The 25,964-nt window shown below is 39.6% G+C and overlaps 1 protein-coding gene and 1 long non-coding RNA gene across 3 annotated transcripts; one reads left to right on the forward strand and one right to left on the reverse strand.

Moving 5' to 3' along the window:
- The first annotated feature begins 253 nt into the window (after positions 1–253).
- On the forward strand, positions 254–25,118 carry UGT40B4 (UDP-glycosyltransferase UGT40B4). Its single transcript, NM_001257036.1, has 8 exons — positions 254–400; positions 1,406–1,493; positions 5,564–5,756; positions 6,407–6,601; positions 7,210–7,429; positions 7,633–7,852; positions 7,943–8,162; positions 24,845–25,118. Exons 1-8 carry the CDS (start codon positions 254–256, stop codon positions 25,116–25,118), a joined length of 1,557 nt encoding a protein of 518 aa, NP_001243965.1.
- Positions 20,803–22,915, reverse strand: LOC105842366 (uncharacterized). 2 transcript variants are annotated; one of them, XR_009973539.1, is made up of 4 exons: positions 22,787–22,915; positions 22,627–22,710; positions 21,024–22,065; positions 20,803–20,955 (listed from the first exon to the last, which is right to left on the reverse strand). It is a non-coding gene; the product is annotated as an uncharacterized LOC105842366 (long non-coding RNA). The 2 variants fall into 2 exon arrangements; XR_001140031.4 differs by having other exon boundaries at positions 20,803–22,065.
- Positions 25,119–25,964: the final 846 nt, after the last annotated feature.

Here is a 25,964-nt window from a genome sequence, read left to right on the forward strand (position 1 = left end):
CTCGGAATCTGATTAGAACCCAAAAAAATACTGAGAGGCTATCCATTTTTTTAGTTAATTTAAGATATGTCATGATTTTTAAACTATCTTACTTACGTCAACACAATTATTATAATCGATTACTAAATCTGACGTGAAGATAGATAACAGTCGCGTGGCTCTTATGAAAGCGATACAAATAGAACTTGTTTCGGTTGTCGTGTATCATTCACAGTACGTATTAAGAACGCGAGCAGCGTAACACAAAAATACAATGAATGTTCAAACGATTCATTTGTTGGTGTTAAGTGCGCTCGCTTGCGATGCATATAAGATATTGCTCGTGTTTCCGTACGTTTCGAAAAGCCACGCTATTCTCGGAGAGGGTTACGTCAGGAATCTCCTGAAAGCAGGACATGAAGTGAGTATTCAGTTCTACTATTTCTGGCCAACGGCACACGGTTTCATAGATTTTTTTGTTTAGCTTAGTCTTCATTTTAATTAAAGACATTTGCTTCCATAATTCTTAGTTTAGACATCAAATAAATAAATCACTGTTCTGTAAGTCGCCTGACACACTAACTAAATACATCTTTACTTACATATTAGACTTTCATAATTGGAGAAGTACCTGTCACATTTTTCTACAGCTTAATCGCATAGTCTTATCTGAAACATTATTTTTTTCATATAAATGTTGATTAATTTCAAGCCTTATGCTCGTCTGTCTACACAGGCAAGTAGGGAAGAGAAGTTCATTCTTTTGAATTTGAGTTTATTAAGAGCTTGAAGAGGGCGAAAATGACACTACCATTTGAATTGATAGACTTATATTAAATGCGTGCTCCTGGCATGTCGAGTTATCGGCAGATTTCATTCATTCACAAACTTAAATACGCTACACATGTTGGTGAAGTGAAATTTTTGTTAGTATCGGATGTATTTAACAATTAAAAAAAATGCTAGATTGAATCAATTTACTTGTCATTGACATTTAAGTTTAAATTGATTTTATTTATCGTGGTTAAAGACGAATGAGCCCACAGCCCGCCTCGTGATAAGTTGTGACTGGAGTTCATGGACATCACACAGTAGATGTCGTACAACCCACTTTCATAAATGAGACATCTCAATTGTTTTCTATCACAACTGTCCCACTCATCACTCGTCTAACTCCTTCACGGCAGAAATGTACACGAAGAACCTTTCCGTGCGGGATTATAGATCCGCATTATCACCAAGAAAAGCACTGTTTCTGAACTTGATTAGACCGGGCATCTTGTCCTTTAGACCAATAATAATACTTCTTGTGGTTTGAAACCGTATGGGATGATAGCATTTTAACGTTTGTTAGGCTACATTTCACGCCCTTTGGCTAGTCTACTAATCTCTGTAACAAAATAATATACTGCAAATATTATTTCAGGTGACCTACATAACGCCATATCCGAAAGATCCGGCTCCTAATTTACGGGTCATCCAAATCGCACAGCATGCCTTGGAGGAAAAAATGAGTAAATATACAGTTTTGTTTGTTCATTACTTTATTTTTATTGTCAGTGTCAATAAGAGTCGAGATGTGTATATATAACTGAGAAATCAACGAAACCAGTAGACTGAGCAGTGTGACTTGATAACGAAACTGGTGGTAGGACCTCTTGGGAGTCCGCACGGGTAGGTACCACCACCCCGCCTATTTCCGCCGTGAAGCAGTAATGCGTTTCGGTTCGAAGGGTGGGGTAGCCGTTGTAACTATACTGAGACCCTAGAACTTATATCACGAGGTGGGTGGCGCATTTACGTTGTAGATGTCTATGGGCTCCAGTAACCACTTAACACCAGGTGGGCTGTGAGCTCGTCCATCCATCTAAGCAATAAAAAAAAATGCCTTTCTTGAATGTGTGGCGGTATTAAAGTTAATGATGACTATGGGCTCCGGTAACGTGACGTGGACGTGACGTAACCCAACCATCTTGTTCACGCTTTAAATTAAAAAAATATTAAACTAGATTCAAGTTAGGTGATTCCGCCAGCAACTAAGCTATGGTGGTGTGAATGAGTTCAGAATCCTTGAACAAGCTCGCCCAAAGCACGCCTACAGAAAGCTGTATGCAACTTAGTAAGCGTATATGGGTTGACAGTGAATTTGACGACATTATCGCAAAATCTCAGCCGTGATGACTAGCCAATATACTAAACAATGATAAGGTTCGATTAATCACTGCAACATGACGCTATTAGTAACGAGGTTAAATCGTCAGTGCAGCACGAACAGATAATTCAACGAATAGTAACTCTACTGCAATTGCCGTGGCCACCCCAACTTGCTATACCGGAGCAGTATTCCAAGAAATAATAACATGAAAATTGTGCAGCTGTTTGATTTAGTTCGAGAGATTAATTAAAATACTTAGACAGAACGTTAATTTCTATGTGTGTCCGGTGCAATAGGTGGCTTATTTGCATTTATTAAAAGCAGATTTACGTATGTTTTGCATGCAATGCAACGCTAAATTCAAAGATTGATCGAAATAGTTTTCAAATATACCAAATATCCTCGGAACTTAATAGTAGAAAGGTAAAAATGAACATAGATAAGTAATGCCCTTATACTCTGTATACTTATTCTCGTGTTTCTTCTAACAGCTGTGTGTACGAAATATATTAAATAAAATATTAATAAATAAATAGTTCAAATGTAACAAATGCAAAATCGATGCCGGCCCGCTTGGCTTTCAGTGTTTGATTCGACTTTGATTCTATCGCTAACAAACTCATTATATTCACTAAACCAATCTGACGATGATCTTAAAATTTACCCGCTTCGAAGTCTATACGGACATCATCATCATCATCATGTATTGGAGTGTTGTAGGTGAAATAAAAGAGAACTGTTCAAGTCGACAATTCGTGTAATACTATTATAATTTAGTGTGTGCAGTTACAAATATAAGGTTAGATGAGCTGCACACTACACCTCCCCTCTTTTTAAAAAAAAATGATATTATTATATAATTCCTTTTTTTTTTTTTACTTAAACTAAATTACACAAAATATTATTAAATTTCATACTTTACTAACAAAAATCCAATAAAACAATATTTTAAGTTACAAACTTCTTTGTATTATTTTTATGAGTTATGTATGCTTTATTATTCTTTAAAATTATCTACATCTAATGACCCCATTAAATCTAAAATAACTCTCTCAAAAGCAGTGGATGCCGTGGATGTGATAACCATTGGTTCCTTTGTATGTCTATTGGAATGCTTTTGAATCTGACAACTTTTACATTTCTTTACGTATTCTGATACGTCATTGGTCATTCCTGGCCAATAATAATACTTCCTAATATTATTTAACATTCTGTTTACCCCCGCGTGGCCACTCGTGGGTAACAGGTGGAAGTCATTTAGGATCACAGTCTTTGTGTCTTTGTCAGTAATTCTTGTCACATCTTTAATAACAAGTAACTTGGGAAAATCTTTCAAATGGCTTATTTCCTTTACAAAATTGTTTACAATTCGTTCATAGCGCTTGCTTTTAATTATTACGAGCTCGTTTATTTCGATTTGCTTGCAAAAACGTTGTAATTCTCTCGTTAACACACTTACGGTAGACAACGATTGAGAAATTATAAAAATTGCTGATTTTTCAGGCACGAATTTGCAGTTACCATTATCACTAGTAAAATGTTTGAATTTTTCTATCTGTTTTAATGTATTTTTATTACAAAATAGAATCAATTCAACGCTGTCAATTGGTCGTTTGAGGATTTCCACTACTTTAGGTTGATCAGGCCTTGGAGTAGAGGATACCTCCGTAGTCATGTTATTATTGTCACAGTCAATACGTAACCTACGAGCCTGTGCTCTTGTCATGACCGATACTACATGCTGTTGCATTTCCTTTAAACTGTTGGATGTAATAGGTATCCGGCTCAATGCATCTGCAGCTGCGTCGTGCAAAATTCACATGATTAATTATAATATTTAAATAAATATATCCCATAGACTCTAAATTACCACTAATTCCTTTTATAATTATCTTATCATGTTTTACTAAATTCAATAAATTCTTATGTCGCGACAACCATTCATACTTAAGTACACATAAACTAGCTCCACTATCGATTAATAAATTAAGATCGATATTACTATTTTTAAGTTGACACTTAATTTTACACAAAAATTACTATAACTAAAAATCGAATGAGTGCACTGTTTAGGTACGAAAAAACTCTAAGTTGTCATAATTATTTGCGTTATCGTTGCGCAAGTTGTCTTGGACATTGGACTCTTGCGTATTATGCTGTACACGCTGATTATTCATCGGCCGTCCGCGAAAATGCTGACGCTGGCGCTGATCGCCTGAGTGTTTACCTCGATTTACGATATGTGAAGTTCTTTGACCTGTGCTATTTTCATAACAATTATAGTTACGATTATAATCTAATTTCTGATCTTGAATTTCTTGATTCGGTTGAGTCAAAATACACTTCAATTTACTATATTCTTTTTGAGCTTTCTCGAGTTTCTTAAAACCTAAATCTTCTGTACGCCTATTTGGACCAAGTTTTACTACATATTCTCTTAAATATTTTAAATTAGCATGTAAATCTCGCAATTATCGTGACATCATTTCCTTAAACTAAATATAAAGAAATTTCGCATGAACTAAATAATAACAACATATACTCGTAATAGAGAATACTAAAATAACGGAAAAAAAATATTACAATATCAAAGCAAAAACTTACATTGCAGTAAGCACGTATTTACTGTCAACGTATATGTAGTTCATGACTTCTTACGTAGCATGGGTGAATGAGCTCCTCAGCATTGGACTCGAGCTGACTCCTAGCTGCTCTATCTCGGACCCGTACAATTTATCTCCCGGCGCCCTGCATATCCTCTCATCATAAGGCTTGAGCATTCTCCCGGCTCCCGGCAGCAACACCCTTTTCTGTCTTCTTCTATTGTTCTCATCGCTTCATCCAAATCAATCTTCTGTGAGGTTTTTTTTTTCTTTTTCTGTAATTTGAAAATCTTCTTTCCTCTTATTTCTCGTCTTCACAAACTTCTATTCTTCATAATATTCTTCATAATTATATTTCTTCATATTTTATTCAGCTACTCTCGTATTTTACGTATGTTGCAAAAATTTTAACTGCTGGCTAAGGGTCGCCATGTATTGGAGTGTTGTAGGTGAAATAAAAGAGAACTGTTCAAGTCGACAATTCGTGTAATACTATTATAATTTAGTGTGTGCAGTTACAAATATAAGGTTAGATGAGCTGCACACTACAATCATTTCAGCCTATCGCCGTCCACTGCTGGACATAGGCCTCTCCAATAGATTTCCAGTGCGACCGGTCCATTGCCACCTGCATCCAACGAGACCCAGCGCTTTTTACTAGGCCGTCGGTCCATCCAGTAGGTGGCCGTCCCACACTGCGCTTGCCAGTACGTGGTCGCCACTCCAGGATCTTTCTGCCCCATCGACCGTCCTCTCTTCGTGCAATGTATACGGACATATATTATTATAATTACTTTTATATTTATAGATGAATCTTATATTTCAGACTCCACGTTCACTATAGAAAAGCTAATGCACAAAACTCATGCAGGAATGGAAATGTTTAAACTTGTCAAGTCTTTTATTAATACAGCTAATGATACAGTATCTAATACGGAAGTACAACAGCTGATGTTAGATCCGCAGACACATTTTGATGTTGTTATTGCAGAATGGATGGTAACTGAAATTTTTAGTGGGTAAGATGAAACAATAATTAATAAGCAGAGAAAACCTAATAAATAAAACAATTGCGTAATGACGATCACTGCTACAGATAATTAATTATTTGAAACCAAATGAAGTCACGATAAAAAAAGCTAAATAAGAAGTCGTTAAATAAATCAAATCTAGTATCTGAGCTCAAACCCATTATCATATTTTTTGAAGTGATAGCGTCTAAAAATCGATGAGCACCAGCTGCATACACGAACAAAGTGTCACGTTCCTCCTGAGCCTGAGCGTGCAAGCGAGAGCGCGGAACAAGCAATAGAGAGGCACGATCGGCCCAAGCGTTGCCTTGTGACATATTTTTTTCTCATCTCGCGTGACGTCAGAGCTAGCAGTTCTGATAGTTCTGCTACTAACGTTAAACGTAAAACGTCCGTAAACCAATTTTACAGCGACCGAGATTTTATTTTAATTTGAAACTCCTCTTTTTGATCTGATTATAGGTGAAAAAAATGTTCACACCGTTACCATCGTATCAGAGCTCAATTAAAAAAAATTTACACATTATTACGGTATCACGAAATTATCTGCTGTGGGCCTCATATTTCTATTTTAGATTATAAGAGTTATTATGGATATTCGTCTATCAATATGTAACTGGAATATGATGTTTTTTCAGCTTCGGTAAAATTTTCAACTGTCCATTCATATGGTCATCTTCAATGGAAGCACATAGCTTGATATTGCGTTTGATAGACGAGATTCCCCATCCTGCGTACTCATCAAACACGCTAGGGCTTTTTGAACCACCATACAATTTCTTCCAAAGAGCAATAAACACTTTGATGGAGATTGGATTAAAAGTAGCCAAATGGTAAGTGTCTACAGATAGAAAAGCGAAGTAAACGAGTGTTATAGAAACATTTCTGCTCATTGCCTTCTAAAGAAAAATCATGTTTTAAAAAGTTCGTCGATATCATGATAGTAAACATATGACTTTATTTAAAAAGAAAAAAAAATTTGGTGATGTTTGATTCACTACTATTAAAATGAGTGTGGACGCGGGGCAGCAACAAGACCGGTGGATTCCTGTTACAGTGAACTCACTGCGTTTACTTACTGAACTAATTGGTGGCATTTTATCATCGTCAGTTGTTCTATTACATCCTAATTGATAAGAATTGCATTTTCTATTCCCTTCTTCGGGTACAATTATAAAACATATTTCGACTGTCCATTTTAAGTACTAGTGAATTAACCCATAGACACAGCCCACTGAGTTTCTCGCCGGATCTTCTCAGTGGGTCGCATTTCCGATCCGGTGGTAGATTCTGCGAAGCACTGCTCTCGCTAGGGCTAGTGTTATCAACGCTCCCGGTTTGAGCCGGGGAAAAAATCTTTCAACCAGACTACTTTAGAAATTCTCTGAATAGTAAATTTCTAATTAATCTGATTTAGTTTTTAACTATTTTATTTAAATAGGTTTTCCATTTCAATAGAAGAACATATTTATAAAGAAGGATTTGCTGCTGCATTCAAAGCAAAAGGTCTCGTTCAGCCTAGCTTGGAAGAATTGAGATACTCTGCTGCTTTGGTTTTGGGAAATTCCCACGTTTCTTCTGGAGCTCCGCTGACATTGCCACAAAATTACAAGGCTATTGGTGGTTATCATATAGACGAACAATCTAAGCCATTGCCCAAGGTAGGAAGAAAATGATTAAACAACATTATTAATATCATTTAATGGACCTAAAACTACTACTACTACTACTACTACTACTACAAATACTACTACAAATACTACTACAAATACTAATACTACTACTGCTACTACCATGAACTGCTCCTAGAAACGTGTAAAATAAAATAAAATTTACAAATTTCAAAATATGATCTTTCTTTCAGGAATTTAAGAATATTTTAGACAACTCGAAGCATGGCGTTATTTATTTCAGTCTAGGATCGGTAGTTTCAAGTAAATCGATGCCTGCAGCAATCAAAACCGGATTATTTGAAATGTTCAGGAGTTTAAAATATACTGTTATATGGAAATTCGAAGATGACTTTCAAAATATTCCTGATAACGTTCACGTCGTAAAATGGGCACCACAGCAAAGCATACTAGGTACACTAGAACCAACTCAAACAAAAATCGATACAATGAAACCCATTTTCATAAGCGATCAATTATATAGTTTATATTTCTATATTTTAGCACATCCTAACTGCATTCTCTTCATCACCCACGGTGGCTTATTGTCTACAACGGAAACATTACATTACGGTGTTCCTATTATTGGAATACCCATATTTGGAGATCAGGTCATGAATATCAAAAAGGCTGTCCATAAAGGCATTGGACTAGAAGTGAAACTTGACTTGGATACTCCAAAGAACTTGAAAGCAGCTATAAATGAGGTTTTGTCCAATCAAAAGTAAGTGTATGTTTATAATTATTTCATAAATTACATTCAATAGGCTTACATTAAAATATATACCACTTGTAGGTTGAAAATAAATTACTATAAAATAAATAACTGGGAACAAATTGCGCACGATCATTCAGCCGCAATTTAGGATTCCCTGGGTTGTGGGTACCAGAGACTGATAAAAATACTTATATATGTTTAAATGTATACATAAATAGATAATAAATACCCAGAACAACAGCAAACAAACCTATTCTAACACAGAGATCGTTTTTGCCACACACCCAAGGTGTTTCCTGAGCTCTACGCCATTTCTTCAAACGAGGATCGACTATAATCATACCATGGTGTCACCTAAGAGTGAATGCAATCACTAGATCACAGTCACCGAGATGTCTGTTAGCTCGTAGGCATATAAAAATAAATAAACTATTATTATGTAACCTTAGTTGAATTTTTATCATAGAGCTGTTATCGCCAGACATACATAATACATTCCGATAGAGGCACCCGTCACGTGCGGACGTGCTCATCGACCACTCGATCGCCCGGTCTCTGTTCGCCCGGCTTTTGTTAGCCCGGCCATTGTTCGCGCGGCCTGTGTTTGTGGTACATCTGCCGACTAAGTGCTCTTTCTGGAAGTTTTTATTTGTTTTGTTTCCTTTTGTTGTTTCTGTGTTCGTGGTACATCTGCCGACAAACTGTTTTCCTGGAAGTGTTTAATTGTTCTGTTTCTTTTTGTTATTTCCGTTTTGTTGTGTTTTTTCTTTGTCCTGTAGTAATCGTGCCGCATCGCCACCTGTGTTCAATAGAACCGCTCAGGTCCGAGAAGTTGGGGCCTCGCCGCAAGGCGAGTGTTTTCAAGACCCGGGGCCGCCCCACCTGGGCACTCAGCGATCATGGACGCTGTATTCGCGGAATTCCTCCGACTTCGCCACCCACAGCTCGCCTCAGAGTTTCTGGCCTTCAAGGCCGATCACACCGCGAGCCCTCTCGTGGACTCCGCCGAGCTCGCTGCTCCTGCGTCGCCTGTACCTGCGTGCAAAGCTTCTGCATCGAGCACCGCAGCCTCCGTCGTGCCTGCCGTTCCCGCGTCGCCTATACTGGCGAGTAAAACTGCTGCGTCGTCCGCCGTGGCCACCGTTCCAGCAGCGCGATCATCCGCAGCCTCCGTCGTGCCCTCCAAAACACCTGCTCGTAGGTCACCTGCGCCCGCCTCCTCGTCCTCCGACTCTGACTCGGAGATGGAGGTCGACCTCGCTCCCGCCTCATCGATGGATGGATTCACCCTGGTACAAAAGGGTAAGAAGCGTGCCGCGGAGTCTCGAGCTCCCGCGGCCGCTAAAATTAGTAAAGCCGCGAACGCGTCGCGCCCCCGCCCTCAGACTCCCGTTGCGCCTCCAGCCCGTGCCACTCCGTCGCCGCGTACGGTGGCACAAAATAAAACCCAGACCTCTCCCCCGGTAATCCTCCAAGAGAAGGCAGCTTGGGATCGAGTTTCCCTGGCCCTTAAGGCCAAAAATATCAACTTCACGAATGCCCGTAACCTCGCGAACGGCATTCAAATTAAGGTTCGAACACCCGACGACCATAGGGCCCTCTCTTCTTACCTCCGTAAGGAGCGTATAAGTTTCCACACGTATACGCTCCAGGAGGAGCGCGAACTCCGTGCCGTCATACGTGGCATCCCTAAAGAGTTGGATGCCGAGCTAGTCAAGGCCGACCTTCTCGAACAAGGCCTACCGGTTAACTCCGTACACCGCATGCACACAGGTCGCGGAAGGGAGCCATATAACATGGTTCTCGTCGCCCTCCAGCCTACCCCCGAGGGTAAGCAAATATTCAACATCCGAACGGTCTGTAGCCTTTCCGGAATCGCCGTCGAAACCCCACACAAGAAAGGCACACCTAGCCAGTGCCATAACTGCCAATTATACGGGCATTCTTCCCGTAACTGTCACGCGCGCCCCCGATGCGTCAAGTGTTTAGGAGATCACGCCACGGCCCTCTGCACTCGCGATCAAAAAACCGCGACGGAACCGCCTAGCTGCGTCCTGTGTCGTACACAGGGTCACCCCGCAAATTACCGCGGATGCCCCCGAGCCCCGAAAATAAATCGCCGCGTCGCCCGCCAAAACCGCCTCCGAGCTTCCGGCCCAGACAACAAAGCCTCGGCACCCTCTGTGTCGCAGGCTAAGCCAGCGTTCGTTACGGCGCCGGTGCCCAGTGTCTCGGCTTGGGCGAAACCGCTGCCGTACACGAACACGGTTACAACTCCCTCCTCCGCGATTCGTCCCGCCCCCGCGACTCGTCCCTCTCCCGCGACTTGCCCTCCGACCGCGTCCGACAATCTCGCTTTAGCGATCGACTTCTTTCAGTCGATCAACTTTGAGCGCGTTAACGCTTTGGGCGACGCCATCCGCGCTGCCTCCACTGCACAACACTTTATCGCCGTTGTGCAAGAATACGCCGACGTATACGCGTCATTAAATACGTACGTCCTCCCCTCACTCCGCCGGTAATCAATGGCGTATATAAGTAGAATAAAGCCCCTATCCGTAACGATAGGATTTTTTAACGCTTACGGTCTCGCAAATCAACGTGATCAGGTTTCTGACTTTTTGCGTGACAATCAAATTGATATCTTTTTAGTGCAGGAGACCCTACTTAAGCCCGCGCGCCGTGACCCTAAAATCGCGAACTATAACATGGTCAGGAACGACAGGCTCTCTGCTCGTGGTGGTGGTACCGTCATTTACTATAGAAGAGCCCTGCATTGCGTCCCGCTCGATCCTCCCGCGCTCGCTAATATCGAAGCATCAGTGTGCCGAATCTCACTGACGGGACACGCGCCGATCGTTATCGCGTCCGTTTATCTTCCACCGGATAAGATCGTTCTAAGCAGTGATATCGAGGCGCTGCTCGGCATGGGGAGCTCTGTCATTCTGGCGGGCGACCTAAATTGTAAACACATCAGGTGGAACTCACACACCACAACCCCGAATGGCAGGCGGCTTGACGCGTTAGTCGATGATCTCGCCTTCGATATCGTCGCTCCGCTAACACCGACTCACTACCCGCTAAATATCGCGCATCGCCCGGATATACTCGACATAGCGTTATTAAAAAACGTAACTCTGAGCTTACACTCGATCGAAGTAGTTTCAGAGTTAGATTCAGACCACCGTCCCGTCGTTATGAAGCTCGGTCGCACTCCCGACTCCGTTCCCGTCACGAGGACGATGGTGGATTGGCACACGCTGGGCATCAGCCTGGCTGAATCTGATCCACCATCCCTCCCGTTTAACCCGGACTCTACCCCGTCTCCTCAGGATACCGCTGAAGCCATAGACATCTTAACGTCACACATCACCTCAACATTAGATAGATCATCGAAACAAGTTGTAGCGGAGGACTTCCTTCACCGCTTCAAATTGTCCGATGATATTAGGGAACTCCTTAGAGCTAAGAATGCCTCGATACGCGCCTACGACAGGTATCCTACCGCGGAAAATCGTATTCGAATGCGTGCCCTACAACGCGACGTAAAGTCTCGCATCGCCGAAGTCCGAGATGCCAAATGGTCTGATTTCTTAGAAGGACTCGCGCCCTCCCAAAGGTCTTACTACCGCTTAGCTCGTACTCTCAAATCGGATACGGTAGTAACTATGCCCCCCCTCGTAGGCCCCTCAGGCCGACTCGCGGCGTTTGATGATGACGAAAAAGCAGAGTGGCTGGCCGATACATTGCAAACCCAGTGCACGCCCAGCACTCAATCCGTGGACCCTGTTCATGTAGAATTAGTAGACAGTGAGGTAGAACGCAGAGTCTCCTTGCCACCCTCGGATGCGTTACCACCCGTCACCCCGATGGAAGTTAAAGACTTGATCAAAGACTTACGTCCTCGCAAGGCTCCCGGTTCCGACGGTATATCCAACCGCGTTATTAAACTTCTACCCGTCCAACTCATCGTGATGTTGGCATCTATTTTCAATGCCGCTATGGCGAACTGTATCTTTCCCGCGGTGTGGAAAGAAGCGGACGTTATCGGCATACACAAACCCGGTAAACCAAAAAATAATCCGACGAGTTACCGCCCGATTAGCCTCCTCATGTCTCTAGGCAAACTGTATGAGCGTCTGCTCTACAAACGCCTCAGACACTTCGTCTCATCCAAGGGCATTCTCATCGATGAACAATTCGGATTCCGTACAAATCACTCATGCGTTCAACAGGTGCACCGCCTCACGGAGCACATTCTTGTGGGGCTTAATCGACCAAAACCGTTATACACGGGAGCTCTCTTCTTCGACGTCGCAAAAGCGTTCGACAAAGTCTGGCACAACGGTTTGATTTTCAAACTATTCAACATGGGCGTGCCGGATAGTCTCGTGCTCATCATACGGGACTTCTTGTCGAACCGCTCTTTTCGATATCGAGTAGAGGGAACCCGCTCCTCCCCGCGACCACTCACGGCTGGAGTGCCGCAAGGCTCCGTTCTCTCACCGCTCCTATTTAGTTTATTTATTAATGATATTCCCCGGTCGCCGCCGACCCAGCTAGCCTTATTCGCTGACGACACAACCGTTTACTACTCAAGTAGAAACAAGTCCCTAATCGCGAGTAAACTCCAGAGCGCAGCGTTAGCCCTCGGACAGTGGTTCCGAAAATGGCGCATAGACATCAACCCAGCGAAAAGCACAGCAGTGTTATTTCAAAGGGGAAACTCACCGCTTATTTCCTCCCGCATTAGGAGGAGAAATATCACTCCCCCGATCACCCTCTTCGGCCAACCTATACCCTGGGTTAGGAAGGTTAAGTACCTGGGAGTCACCCTGGATGCATCCATGACATTCCGCCCACACATAAAAACAGTCCGCGACCGTGCCGCATTCATTCTCGGCAGACTCTATCCCATGATCTGTAAGCGGAGTAAAATGTCCCTTCGGAATAAGGTGACACTTTACAAAACTTGCATAAGACCCGTCATGACTTACGCGAGTGTGGTGTTCGCTCACGCGGCCCGCACACACATAGACACCCTACAATCCCGCTTTTGCAGGTTAGCCGTCGGGGCTCCGTGGTTCGTGAGGAACGTTGACCTACACGACGACCTGGGCCTTGAATCAATCCAGAAATACATGAAGTCAGCGTCGGAACGGTACTTCGATAAGGCTATGCGTCATGATAATCGCCTTATCGTTGCCGCCGCTGACTACTCACCGAATCCTGATCATGCAGGAGCCAGTCACCGTCGACGCCCTAGACACGTCCTTACGGATCCATCAGATCCAATAACCTTTGCATTAGATGCCTTCAGCTCTAATACTAGGAGCAGGCTTAGGGACCCCAGTAACCGTACTCGTCGAACTCGACAAAGAGGTCGACGTGCAACCTAGCCCATGCATCAGCCCGCTGAGTTTCTCGCCGGATCTTCTCAGCGGGTCGCGATTCCGATCCGGTAGTAGATTCATTCGCGAAGCAATTGCTCTTGAGTTGTTAGGTCTCCTTCGGAGGCGCTCGGGCAGCTGTTAGCAAATCCCACCCCTCCTGGCTGAGCCTTTGCTCGCCCACCTGTCCTGGTGAAACTGGAAAGGCCTTTGGGCCACCAGTAATTTCTCAATCACAAAAAAAAAAAAAAAAAAGTTTTAAGATCTAAAGCCGCCATGATGTATGTTTTTTTTATTTTTATTAAGCCGCCGTGATATGACCTGTACATCAACCTGTAACGCCCTCTATTTTTTAGTAAATTCAAAAAAATTAAAAAAAAAAAAAAGGTTAAAAAAGCAAGAGAAAGATTACGAAAAATAAAAAATATATATAGTTTCAATATTATTTTCATGGAGGTTTAATTTTAACTTTTTGAAAACTTTAAGAGTTGGTGGATAAAGTGGTTGGTTTGATTACGACACTAAAAGTTGGTAGATCTACCGAAAAGGGTATACGCATTAAATAAATTCACGTTTTCTTTTAAAGCAGGTTATATTTTTTCGAAGTGTATACATATAATTGTTTCTGGGTGTGAACTTCTTTCTACAGTGGCTCAGAAAATGATTTTGATCTCCGACACAAAAAGTCTCGATTTTACCTGGTCTCCGCCAGTGTGTCACTACTCATGAACTCCGGGGGCTTTGAGATCTTTTTACAACACTATCAACCCAATGCGCCGGTTATTGGCCCAACGATCGCACATTCTCTGCTCTTTTTTGGGTCTGGAATCAGATCATTCCTTGTGTTTCAGCTGTGGGGGTTTATCTCGGATTTAAATCCACCTAAACAATATCTCCGTCGCATTTTGGCCCAAACAGCTGGACTTATATACGACGTCGGCTATATGCCCGTAATCTATCTATTTATATATATAAAAATGAATTGCTGTTCGTTAGTCTCGTTAAAACTCGAGAACGACTGGACCGATTTGTCTAATTTTGGTCTAGAATTATTTGTGGAATTTCATAGAAGGTTTAAATGGTAGATAAATATGAAAATGTTCGGAAAAAAATAAAGATAACAATTTTGTTTTCCCTTTGATGTGTCCTCCGTCGGAAGGATTCCTTTTGTTTGTTTTAAGTTTATTTTATACAAAAGTTTAGGTCTTTTATTTATCGATTTCGGCACTACGAAGTCTGTCGGGTAAGCTAGTTATTTATATAAATAGCATTATGTTTCCATTGCGACATTAAGTTTTGCACAATAAATTCTCGTTTCATATTATTTCAAAGTGTTATTTTAATTAACAGATGAGACATGATTTATGTTTGCTATAGTAATGTCTGAGCTTAAACCAATTTATTAGCATCCGAATAACTGTTATTAATTTTCTTTTCGGTAATCATAAATTGCATATTTAGGTCATACTTAGATGTATAAACGGACATCGTCTAAATTACCCACATATGAAGTAAGCATCAAACGTGGCTCATGAATAATCAATGAAAGACTCTTTTGAGCATCGCACGATGAAGATTCCACGAATTTCACACAGCTATTTCATTTATGTACCTAAAACATACATTCAATAAAAGCTTCGCTCAAATTATCTTGCAGAATTGTTTTTGGAGTCAAATTTACATCAGTTACTAGCTGACCTGGCAGACTTCGTAGTGCCTCAATCGATAAATAAAATACCTTAACTTTTGTATAAAATAAACTTAAAACAAACAAAAGGAATCCGTCCGACGGGGGACACATCAAAGGGCAAATCGGCTGTCCAATTTCAAAACCTAGTATCTGACAAATTTAAAAAAAAGTGTGTTTTTGCATTTTTCGACCTTGTAGACCATTCTCCACATATTAGGATAGCAAAAACCCCCAAAAATTTGTAAAAAACGAAGTTACACAAAGTCGGAAACCTAGTATCTACAGTAAAGGTTTTCAAAATGCAAAAATTACAAGATTAGAACATAGTATATAACATCAACCATTTTAAAAACCTAATAAGTGCTTGTAGTTACTTGGATTTAAAATGGTTCATGCAGATACTAAGGCAATGAAATGGTTGAAATAAACGTCAAAACTCCCGCGAAACTTTAGTAAGTGAGAAAATCGTTGCACGTTGTTCGTGTTTTTGTCTATAAAATGAGTAAAAATCAGTTTTATAGGTCGAAATTGATCTTGAATGCTTTAAAAGAACAACATGGTGAAATGTAAGTACGCTTCAGTGTGTTTTATTATTGTCAAGGTTTTTTGTTTTCCAAAATTGCAACCTACTACGACACATAAAGTAAATGAAGGTGCAAATATTCCAGAGGATGTTAAAACTGCATACGGGGATCACAAAGCTAGAGCAAGTAAAGCAATACAAAAGTATCAAGAAGATGCCTCCCTAGAAAATACTTCCTCTGTGAGATACTATTCGATGGATTTACAAAAAGTTATGTTGTTACCCGACATGCCTAAAGTCAAAGAATCGTTTTTCTTGAGTAGAATGATAACTTTCAACTTGACATTTGCACCAATCAGAAAGAAAACGAATGTTAATAATATTTGTATTCTATGGCATGAAGCCTGTTCTGGACGAGATGCTCATGACATTGTTAATGCAATTGCAGCAATGATCGAAAAAGAAAGAGATTTTAATCATTTGATATTGTGGTGTGATAATTGCAGAGCTCAAAATAAAAATTGGATCCTCTTTACATCACTTGTTACTATAATAATCTCTGGGTTTTTCAATTTAAAAAGTTGGACTTTGTAATACCTACCTAACTAAAGATCACACAAGCATGTCGCTGATGGAGTTCATGGCAATATGGAGAGGCAGATTAAAAACAAAAGATGCTGTGTACGATTTTGAAGACTATAAGAATGTAATTTTGGGTTGCAAATCGCATATTGAAGTTATCGAATTCGAAAAATCGTATGAGTGGGTAAAAAAGAAACGCATACCGCGACGCAATGATGACCTTGTTCCCATTAATAATTTTTTGCTTAGTTCTTTGGTTGAAATAATATTTGTAAATGGGTGCCGTAATATGTTTTGAATGATTTTTAATCTCCGTATTCCGAGTTGAATTCTCTTATTAAAAACACAATCTCTTGATCATGCCAACCTTAAAAAATATTCCAAGAGGCATTAACGAAAGTAAAAAGGAAGGCATAGTAACAACTTTATTTAGCTTAAAGAAGTTTTGGAGAAGAAGTCTTGGCAAAGTGTACCGATTAATAATAATCCAGTTAATTTAGTTTCTAGTGGACAAATATTAATAACCGAATAATTTATTTTTATTTGACTGTTTTCAAATATTTTGAGTGATTATTTTTTGATTTTTTACTGTGAACAAATAGTGTTTGGTTTCCGATTATGTGTTTTTTTTTTCTTTTTCATTAAAACTGCTTATTTCTGCCCATATTTATGTTGTTTTATTCTGTTTTTTCTTACTATGTTTAAAAAATTGCATTTAGTTCCTACTCAGTAAATTCAGACCTAAATGAAAACAAAGCAAGTGATCTTACTAAGTCTATTAATTTGCGTTTATCCCCACTCATTATATTTTAGAATTAGATGAAAACAAAGCAAGTGATCTTACTAGGTTTTGAAATTGTCACACTCAAAAAGTTTGATCTAAGAAAACAATCTTTTTATTAGTAACTGCTCCTCTACGCACATCTTTTGTGATAGACGCATGAAATCTACTTTTTTATAAAGCCTGTTATGCACCTCAAATTTTGCAATCACTCTCAAGAAGGTACGACTAATATTATTGAAACGGCACGCTGTCAAAGATATGAAATTGTTTTTCGGCTCTCCTGTAAAATTTAGTTTTATGCAGATACTGGGTTTTGATATTTCACAGCCGAAATAAAATTGTTATTTTTATATAATTCCGAGTATGTTCACATTTTAAACCTTCTCTGGACTTCCACAAATAATTCAAGACCAAAATTAGCCAAATCGGTCGAGCCGTTCTCGAGTTTTAGCGAGACTAACGAACAGCAATTCATTTTTATATATTTAAAGATTACATATTATATTATCCCTATCATATCATATCGTATCACATTACTACGTCTCCCATTACTTCTAAATAATTATGGTCATGGTTAAGAATTAAAATAATAGTGATAGTCTGCGATTTTGAATTAAACCCTTACACGTCTTTTTATATTAACTAATCGTCCCCTGGTGGTCGAAATTCGACTATAATTAATTTAAATTATAAGTTTGTACACTATTATGATTCTATTGTCAAATATTATTGTCAAGGTTTCGCCAAGACTACACTTTATACAAATATTCTATTCTCAGTTTGACCACAGACTGTAAGCAATAAGAAGTTTGACAATAAACCAATGCCAATGCAAAATCAACCGTATACCTGCGTGTGTGTCAAATACATAGTAGTGTGTGTAATGTTTTATTTATTGATTTAATGTATATTTTTATGTATAATTTTAAAAAAAATTACCATTCTACACTCCTTCTCTATATTCTCTATAAGTGTGTAAAATTTCATACTCCTCCGTCCGCGCAATTTTCGTGAAAAGGGGTACAAAGTTTTTGCTTTACGTATTAATAAATAGATTTTGCTTAAACGCAAAATGATTTAAAATAATGAATAAAAAAAAAACGTGTTTTAGTTTAAAAAACAAATGCTACATTAGAACTAAATAATGTCATTTTCTACTTAAATTCTATTACCTATACGTCTTATTTCCCCTGTTTTCCGAAAAAATAAATTGTTGCACTTGCAGGCAGACGAGCATACGGCTCGCCTAATGGTGAGCGGTTACTGTCGCCCATGGACTTCAGCAATGCACGAGGGCCAGAGCCAAGCCGCTGCCTACCACCTACAATGTGTGACAAGAAACAGTAGATAAAGAGTCTATACGAAAATAAGTGATGGAGCTAAGACCATGAGCAACTATATGCACTCAATTTTTGTTTTATCTTTAGGAAAATCAATTATAACAAAATTATGAAGTGATAACATAAGAAGTGATCATGAGTGATGATAAAATCGTATCAATAATATATATATATTTAAATCGATGAAGACTTCTTGCGTCTTTTCATAGTCGAACCCTGTTGCATCCACCGTTTCCAATGGGTTTTAAACTATTATTCGTGCGAATATAGTTACATTGGTGTCGTGTGAATTCTATTACCGACAAGAAATTTTATTTAAATTCGAAAATAAGATATTCAATTTGAAATAATTCTCGCTGGTTCCTTGCATCCGTTCATGATGGAAATAATGTGTCACATTGTATATTTCTGTATTTGTTCCATACATTTAATCAGTTTTTCGACATCCATCCAAATGTATGGATATATCGGTTCCGTATACTGCCCTGTATTTATTCTATGCATTCCACTAATTACATGACTACTTTCTATATTTGAGATTATATTGGTACCGAATATTTTTTCTGTATGTACTCCATAAATTGTTTTGAGGTTGCTGCTTCCTCCTAAAGTTATAGTAATATCGATACCGTATACTTTTTGGAGTGCTGCCGTCTTCGATTAATGTAATAGTTAATAGATAGATAATAGATCTATCAGCGGAACAGAATTGCAACCCACTAAGTTTTTTTTTTTTTATCTTTTTTTTTTTTTCGCTTAGATGGACGACCTCACAGCCCACCTGATGTTAAGTGGTTACTGGAACCCATAGACATCTACAACGTAAATGCGCCACCCACCTCGAGACATAAGTTCTAAGGTCTCAGTATAGTTACAACGGCTACCCCACCCTTCGAACCGAAACGCATTACTGCTTCACGGCGGAAATAGTCGGGGTGGTGGTACCTACCCGTGTGGACTCCCAAGAGGTCCTACCACCAGTGATATTCACTGGGGTATGTCTATAGATTAGTTCGTTAGTCGAAGACTTGGCGGTGGATCGCGTTTCCGACGCGGTGGTAGATTCTGTGAAAACTGCTCTTGCTAGGGCCAGTGTTAGTAACACTCCCGGTTAGAGCCCCGTGAGCTCACCTTCTGATTCGGTGAATCTAGAATAACCCCTTGAGGCTACTAGAATAGGTAGGGAAAAAAACCACGGGTGTGATTTTCGTAGGGTTGATGTCGATGCGCTACCCCCGGACACACTGTCCTAAATTGGTGGCCGCGATCTGGAGTTTACTATGCATGAACGACTTATTCCTACTCGAGTAGTAAATAGCCGTATCATCTGCGAAAAGGGCTATCTGTGTCGCCGGCGACCGGGTTTTATCGTTAATTGACAGGCTAAAAAGTAGCGAGGAGAGAGCGAGCCCGAACTGTTCGTCGATCAGGATGCCTTTCGAGGAGATGAGGTCCCAGAGCGTTTGCGTAATAATAACTGGTATAATGTGCCTAACACTGAGAGAATGCTGATCGGACTGTACCTCGCGGGTTCGTTTTTAGGTTTTCCAGGTTTGTGTATGCCGATGACGTTCTTTCTACACCACGGGAAAGATGCAGTGCATGATAGCGGCATTTAAAATGGAAACTAGCATGATTATTAGTTGGGCGGGTAAAATTTTTAAAAGGCGAGAATTGTTTCTGGCGGATCCAGGGGCTTTCCTTTGTTGTGAGTTCGTGATTTCTTCTTTAACTTCGTTAATGATGGATGGGGTAAAGTGGAGTAATGCGTCTGAGAGTTTTTGGAAAGCCGAGGGTTGGCGTGAGGGGCATACGAAGGGAGGTATAGTGGCGATATTTTCCGATTTGAGGGTCCTAGCTAGTCGCCAGTACGCTTGTTGTGGTGAGAGGGCGCGAATCCTTCTAAATAACTTTTCCATTATTATTTTTTATTACTTATATGTGTGGACGAGCTCACAGCCCACCTGGTGCTAAGTGGTTACTGGAGCCCATAGATATCTACAACGTAAATGCGCCACCCACCTAGAGATATAAGTTTCAAGGTCTCAGTATTTACAACGGCTGCATTCAACCTTCAAACCGAAACGCATTATTGCTTCACGGCAGAAATAGGCAGGGTGGTGGTACCTACCCGTGCGGACTCACAAGAGGTCCTACCACCAGTAAACAAGAGGTCCTACCACCACCTTCCACCTTGTATTTCGGGTTTCCTTTAGTCGAGATTAGACATATTTCTTTCATCTTTCTCAGTTTTCTTCCAATTAGGTTTATGCGTGAGTATATTACTTTTTTTGAGTGTCATTTTTCTAAATTTTACTATGAACACGAAATAAAACATTTTTTTTTATATAAATGAAGTTTTATTTATATAAATGAAGTAAGTACAATAGAACAAAAACGCTTAGAAAACGCTCAGGAATATGAACAATCACATATCACACATATCAGTACAAAATCTCAAAAATAAATAAAATAAATTACACAACAATGCTCTTATTTATTTTAATTAATAAATAAGAGCAGTGTTGTGTAATTTATTTTCAAAATCAAATAAAAACATTGCTAAATAACTAAAACAATTGCGGTAGGCGTACAGTACAGGTCACTAAGTATTAATTATAATAAAAATTATAAAGTAACAAATCAGTCATGATCTACGTAGCTGTTGTTTTTATCGCGGACTCTTATTAAAAGATGAGGCACAATATTAATTACTTAAATAATAACAGTCATTCAAATCAGATACACAACATAATTATGTAATCATGTACTTACATTCATTTAAAACATACCAAAATAACCTAAAATATAACAAAAACGTCTACAACGTTACAAAATATGTTTATGGTCACATTCACTATGCTTAAATTAAATCAGTCGCGAGCTTCTGTCTCTTGCCCATTTAGCCCAAAAATGCAAAATTAAACGTGTATTTGGTCTCTATTATTAGTACAGTTGTTAATTAAGATAACATTAAAAATTATGCAAAAGTGACGAGTCGTCGAATTTCGTCGAGTCTCCCGTCCTTCTCGGAGAGTTTTAGCATGTTTATCAGGACACCTAAATTACAAAATGTACCAGTTTTCAAGTACCAGAAATAAAATAATAACTAATAAATAATAATATGTATCATATAAAACCGCCCGGTAAGAATGAAAAAAATAACGATATCGATTAAGACCTGAGAGTAAAGGACGAATTTTGAAAGAACGCTTGTCAGTTCTATTTCTTAGTGTAAGTGTTTTGTATAAATACTTTTATTTTGAGCCAATCCTTATTGATCAGGAGGTCTCGGTGTTTCTCTTTAAGAGCCTCACATTCATGTCTTTTAGGTGGTTGTTTGTTTTTTATATGAAATTTAAAAAATGTAGTGCAAATTTTTTTTTGTTCTGCAGTCCATGGTATCAGTCCTCTATCATTACAGATTATTGAGGTTTCTAAATTTAAAGGTTCCTCAATGTTTTTGTGGGACAAGAGCTTAGGTTCTAATAATGAGTAGGTGTCCTGATGAAACTCTTCAGATGCATGAGGTACATTACCAAATGAGCAAGCTTGATCCAAGGTCTTGTCATTGTATAAACAAGATTCATCAGAAGAAGTCTGCAAAGATGAAATTAGCATATGACTGTTAAGCTGTGATAGAAAAATATTGCATTGTTAAAAACATATTTGACTTAAGTGGATGGATATTGAGTTTAAAATGTGAAAATTTGTACAAACGGATTTTTTTTTACTTTTTTTTAAAAGAACGTATTTAATAAAGAAAATAATTAAAAAACTAAAAGATTACGTGGATATCTATATTATTATAATTTCAAATAATATCGTTTCCCGCGGCGTGGGACGTCATACTGCACGGTTCATACCTACAGTGAGTACTAACAAATTCGCTGGCGCTGAATTATTTACATTTTTAGTATGTTTTTTGTTTATTACGCGATAGTTGAAAATAAAATCTACATAAAAATATTATATTGTCCCTATATGTCAAAGTACGGCATTTTAAAATCTAATATCGTGTACGTTACCCTTTTAGCCTATAGCGCAAAAATCTTCCTCGCAAGCGACGGGTTCCACGAGAACGATAACCGGCATTTTATTAAGTTAATATAGTATTATAAATATCATGAAATTCTATCATCATAAATTGTAGGTACTTACATTTTGTACAGGCGGTGTATAATTCGAATCTGTGTCAGAAACATCAGGACTTGAACAAACTATTTCTTCCTGGAAATACAGTAGCTAAATAAGTCGTAAGCATCAAACAGTTGTAGTTGTTAAAAAATATTTAAATTGATATAGATGTGTAGGTACAAACCTCATTTAACTGATTTGTAGGTAACGCTGAATCAAATAAATCACATGAATTTTCTTTTTTTCGTCCTAAAACAAAAACAATAAGTGTCAAGTAAGTCGAAAGTATCAACGTGTACCTAAGACATTTTGTTACCTATTAAACTTCTACCCGTCCAACTCATCGTGATGTTGGCATCTATTTTCAATGCCGCTATGGCGAACTGTATCTTTCCCGCGGTGTGGAAAGAAGCGGACGTTATCGGCATACATAAGCCCGGTAAACCAAAAAATCATCCGACGAGCTACCGCCCGATTAGCCTCCTCATGTCTCTAGGCAAACTGTATGAGCGTCTGCTCTACAAACGCCTCAGAGACTTCGTCTCATCCAAGGGCATTCTCATCGATGAACAATTTGGATTCCGTACAAATCACTCATGCGTTCAACAGGTGCACCGCCTCACGGAGCACATTCTTGTGGGGCTTAATCGACCAAAACCGTTATACACGGGAGCTCTCTTCTTCGACGTCGCAAAAGCGTTCGACAAAGTCTGGCACAACGGTTTGATTTTCAAACTATTCAACATGGGTGTGCCGGATAGTCTCGTGCTCATCATACGGGACTTCTTGTCGAACCGCTCTTTTCGATATCGAGTCGAGGGAACCCGCTCCTCCCCACGACCTCTCACAGCTGGAGTCCCGCAAGGCTCTGTCCTTTCACCCCTCCTATTTAGCTTATTCGTTAACGATATTCCCCGGTCGCCGCCGACCCATTTAGCTTTATTCGCCGACGACACGACTGTTTACTATTCCAGTAGAAACAAGTCCCTAATCGCGAAGAAGCTTCAGAGCGCAGCCCTAGCCCTAGGACAGTGGTTCCGAAAATGGCGCATAGACATCAACCCAGCGAAAAGTACTGCGGTGCTATTTCAGAGGGGAAGCTCCACACGGATTTCCTCCCGAATTAGGAGGAGGAATCTCACACCCCCGATTACTCTCTTTAGTCAATCCATACCCTGGGCCAGGAAGGTCAAGTACCTGGGCGTTACCCTGGATGCAACGATGACATTCCGCCCGCATATAAAATCAGTCCGTGACCGTGCCGCGTTTATTCTCGGTAGACTCTACCCCATGATCTGTAAGCGGAGTAAAATGTCCCTTCGGAACAAGGTGACACTTTACAAAACTTGCATAAGGCCCGTCATGACTTACGCGAGTGTGGTGTTCGCTCACGCGGCCCGCACACACATAGACACCCTCCAATCCCTACAATCCCGCTTTTGCAGGTTAGCCGTCGGGGCTCCGTGGTTCGTGAGGAACGTTGACCTACACGACGACCTGGGCCTCGAATCAATTCGGAAATACATGAAGTCAGCGTCGGAACGATACTTCGATAAGGCTATGCGTCATGATAATCGCCTTATCGTAGCCGCCGCTGACTACTCCCCGAATCCTGATCATGCAGGAGCCAGTCACCGTCGACGCCCTAGACACGTCCTTACGGATCCATCAGATCCAATAACCTTTGCACTAGACGCCTTCAGCTCTAGGAGCAGGCTTAGGGACCTCGGTAACCGTACTCGTCGAACTCGACAAAGAGTTCGCCGTGCAACCTAACCCATGAATCAGCTCGCTGAGTTTCTCGCCGGATCTTCTCAGCGGGTCGCGATTCCGATCCGGTAGTAGATTCATTCGCGAAGCAATTGCTCTTGAGTTGTTAGGTCTCCTTCGGAGGCGCTCGGGCAGCTGTTAGCAAATCCCACCCCTCCTGGCTGAGCCTTTGCTCGCCCACCTGTCCTGGTGAAACTGGAAAGGCCTGTGGGCCACCAGTAATCCTTCAATCATAAAAAAAAAAAAAAAAAAAAAAAAAAAAAAAAAAAAAAAAAAAAAAAAAAAAAAAAAAAAAAAAAAAAAAAAAAAAAAAAAAAACATAATACACACTCATACTACCAATTCATATATGACAAAACGACATTGGATTATAGATCAATCTTATCATAAAATTCAATGAAATCATTTCGTATTTTCTAGTGATAAATTTAAGTGAGTCAAAAACTTTAGTGTAAATAAAATACGTTTTTAGGTATCGCGATCGAGTTAAGGAGTTGTCGTTGGTATATCACGATCGTCCGGTGACTCCGGGTGCTGAGCTGGTCCACTGGGTGGAGCACGTCGTCAAGACTAAAGGAGCTCTCCATCTGCGCTCACAGGGGCTGCTCGTGCCTTTGTACCAGAAGCTGTTATTAGATATAATCTTCGTGTCGTTATTGTTGTTCCTTGGTTTTGTATTCTTCGTCAAATTTATGGTGACCCGGTATTTGAAAAAGAAAATAGATATTAGAAAAAAAACTTTGTAGCTTTAAACCTTATACTAATTATATTTCAAAATGCATGGCAAATTGCTAAGTAATAAATTATATACATATTTGGGAAAATGATTGGATATCCTAGGTTTCAGATCTACCTATTGCATGTTACAAATTGTAAATGGTTTGAATGTTCTTGTTATCTACAAATTACGTTATTATTATTATTATTATAAACTGGATACGTATTTACGTAACGGAATCTTTCAATATAATTTTCACGAACTTCATGTAGTACAATTGACGCTCCAAGACCGATGGGCAGTGCATGGTCATTTTATTTGTGCCACTATCGTGATTAGGATCAAGTCACATAAATACTCGCAAATATTTTAACTGCATTTTTAGAATCAGATTTATTTGCAAAATTCTATTTATTTATATACAAATGGATGGTGTAGAAATTAAACCCAGCAAATGGCAAAAAAACTACAAAGGCGAAATAGTTACAGTCCTTCTTCCTTCCAAAATTATATTAGGACAATAGTTAACACGAAATTGACACAGATGTCAATAGAGCACAGTTTACCAAAGCTAGACCTGATTTCAAAACATCGCGGTCTTCAAACGGCCAAAAAGCACTGAAAATACATTTATCTAATTTCATTTAAAAAAAAAAAAACGTGTTGCACTCGGAGACTGCCGCGGTAAATCTATTGCATAGGATTTTATATCACCTTATGTAATTATAATTATTTATTTATTTAATTTATGCAGTCTTTTTTTCCTCTGTTTTTCTTTTATATTAATTTAAGTTACACTTTTTGAGCGTGGTGGGACCGATAAGAAAACAGTTTTTTTTTTTCTTTAATTCAATAAATGAGAAGTTAATATTGT

The sequence above is a fragment of the Bombyx mori genome, chromosome 7, assembly GCF_030269925.1.
Source record: "Bombyx mori chromosome 7, ASM3026992v2".
NCBI classification, from domain to species: domain Eukaryota; kingdom Metazoa; phylum Arthropoda; class Insecta; order Lepidoptera; family Bombycidae; genus Bombyx; species Bombyx mori.

What these genes read in the sequence shown, in the direction of transcription:
- UGT40B4 (NM_001257036.1), top strand. Translation starts at nt 254, where the DNA reads ATGAATGTTCAAACGATTCATTTGTTGGTGTTAAGTGCGCTCGCTTGC. An exon ending in AATCTAAGCCATTGCCCAAG is followed by an intron (nt 7,430 to 7,632) that starts GTAGGAAGAAAA and finishes TCTTTCTTTCAG; the next exon opens with GAATTTAAGAATATTTTAGA. An exon ending in GAGGTTTTGTCCAATCAAAA is followed by an intron (nt 8,163 to 24,844) that starts GTAAGTGTATGT and finishes ATACGTTTTTAG; the next exon opens with GTATCGCGATCGAGTTAAGG.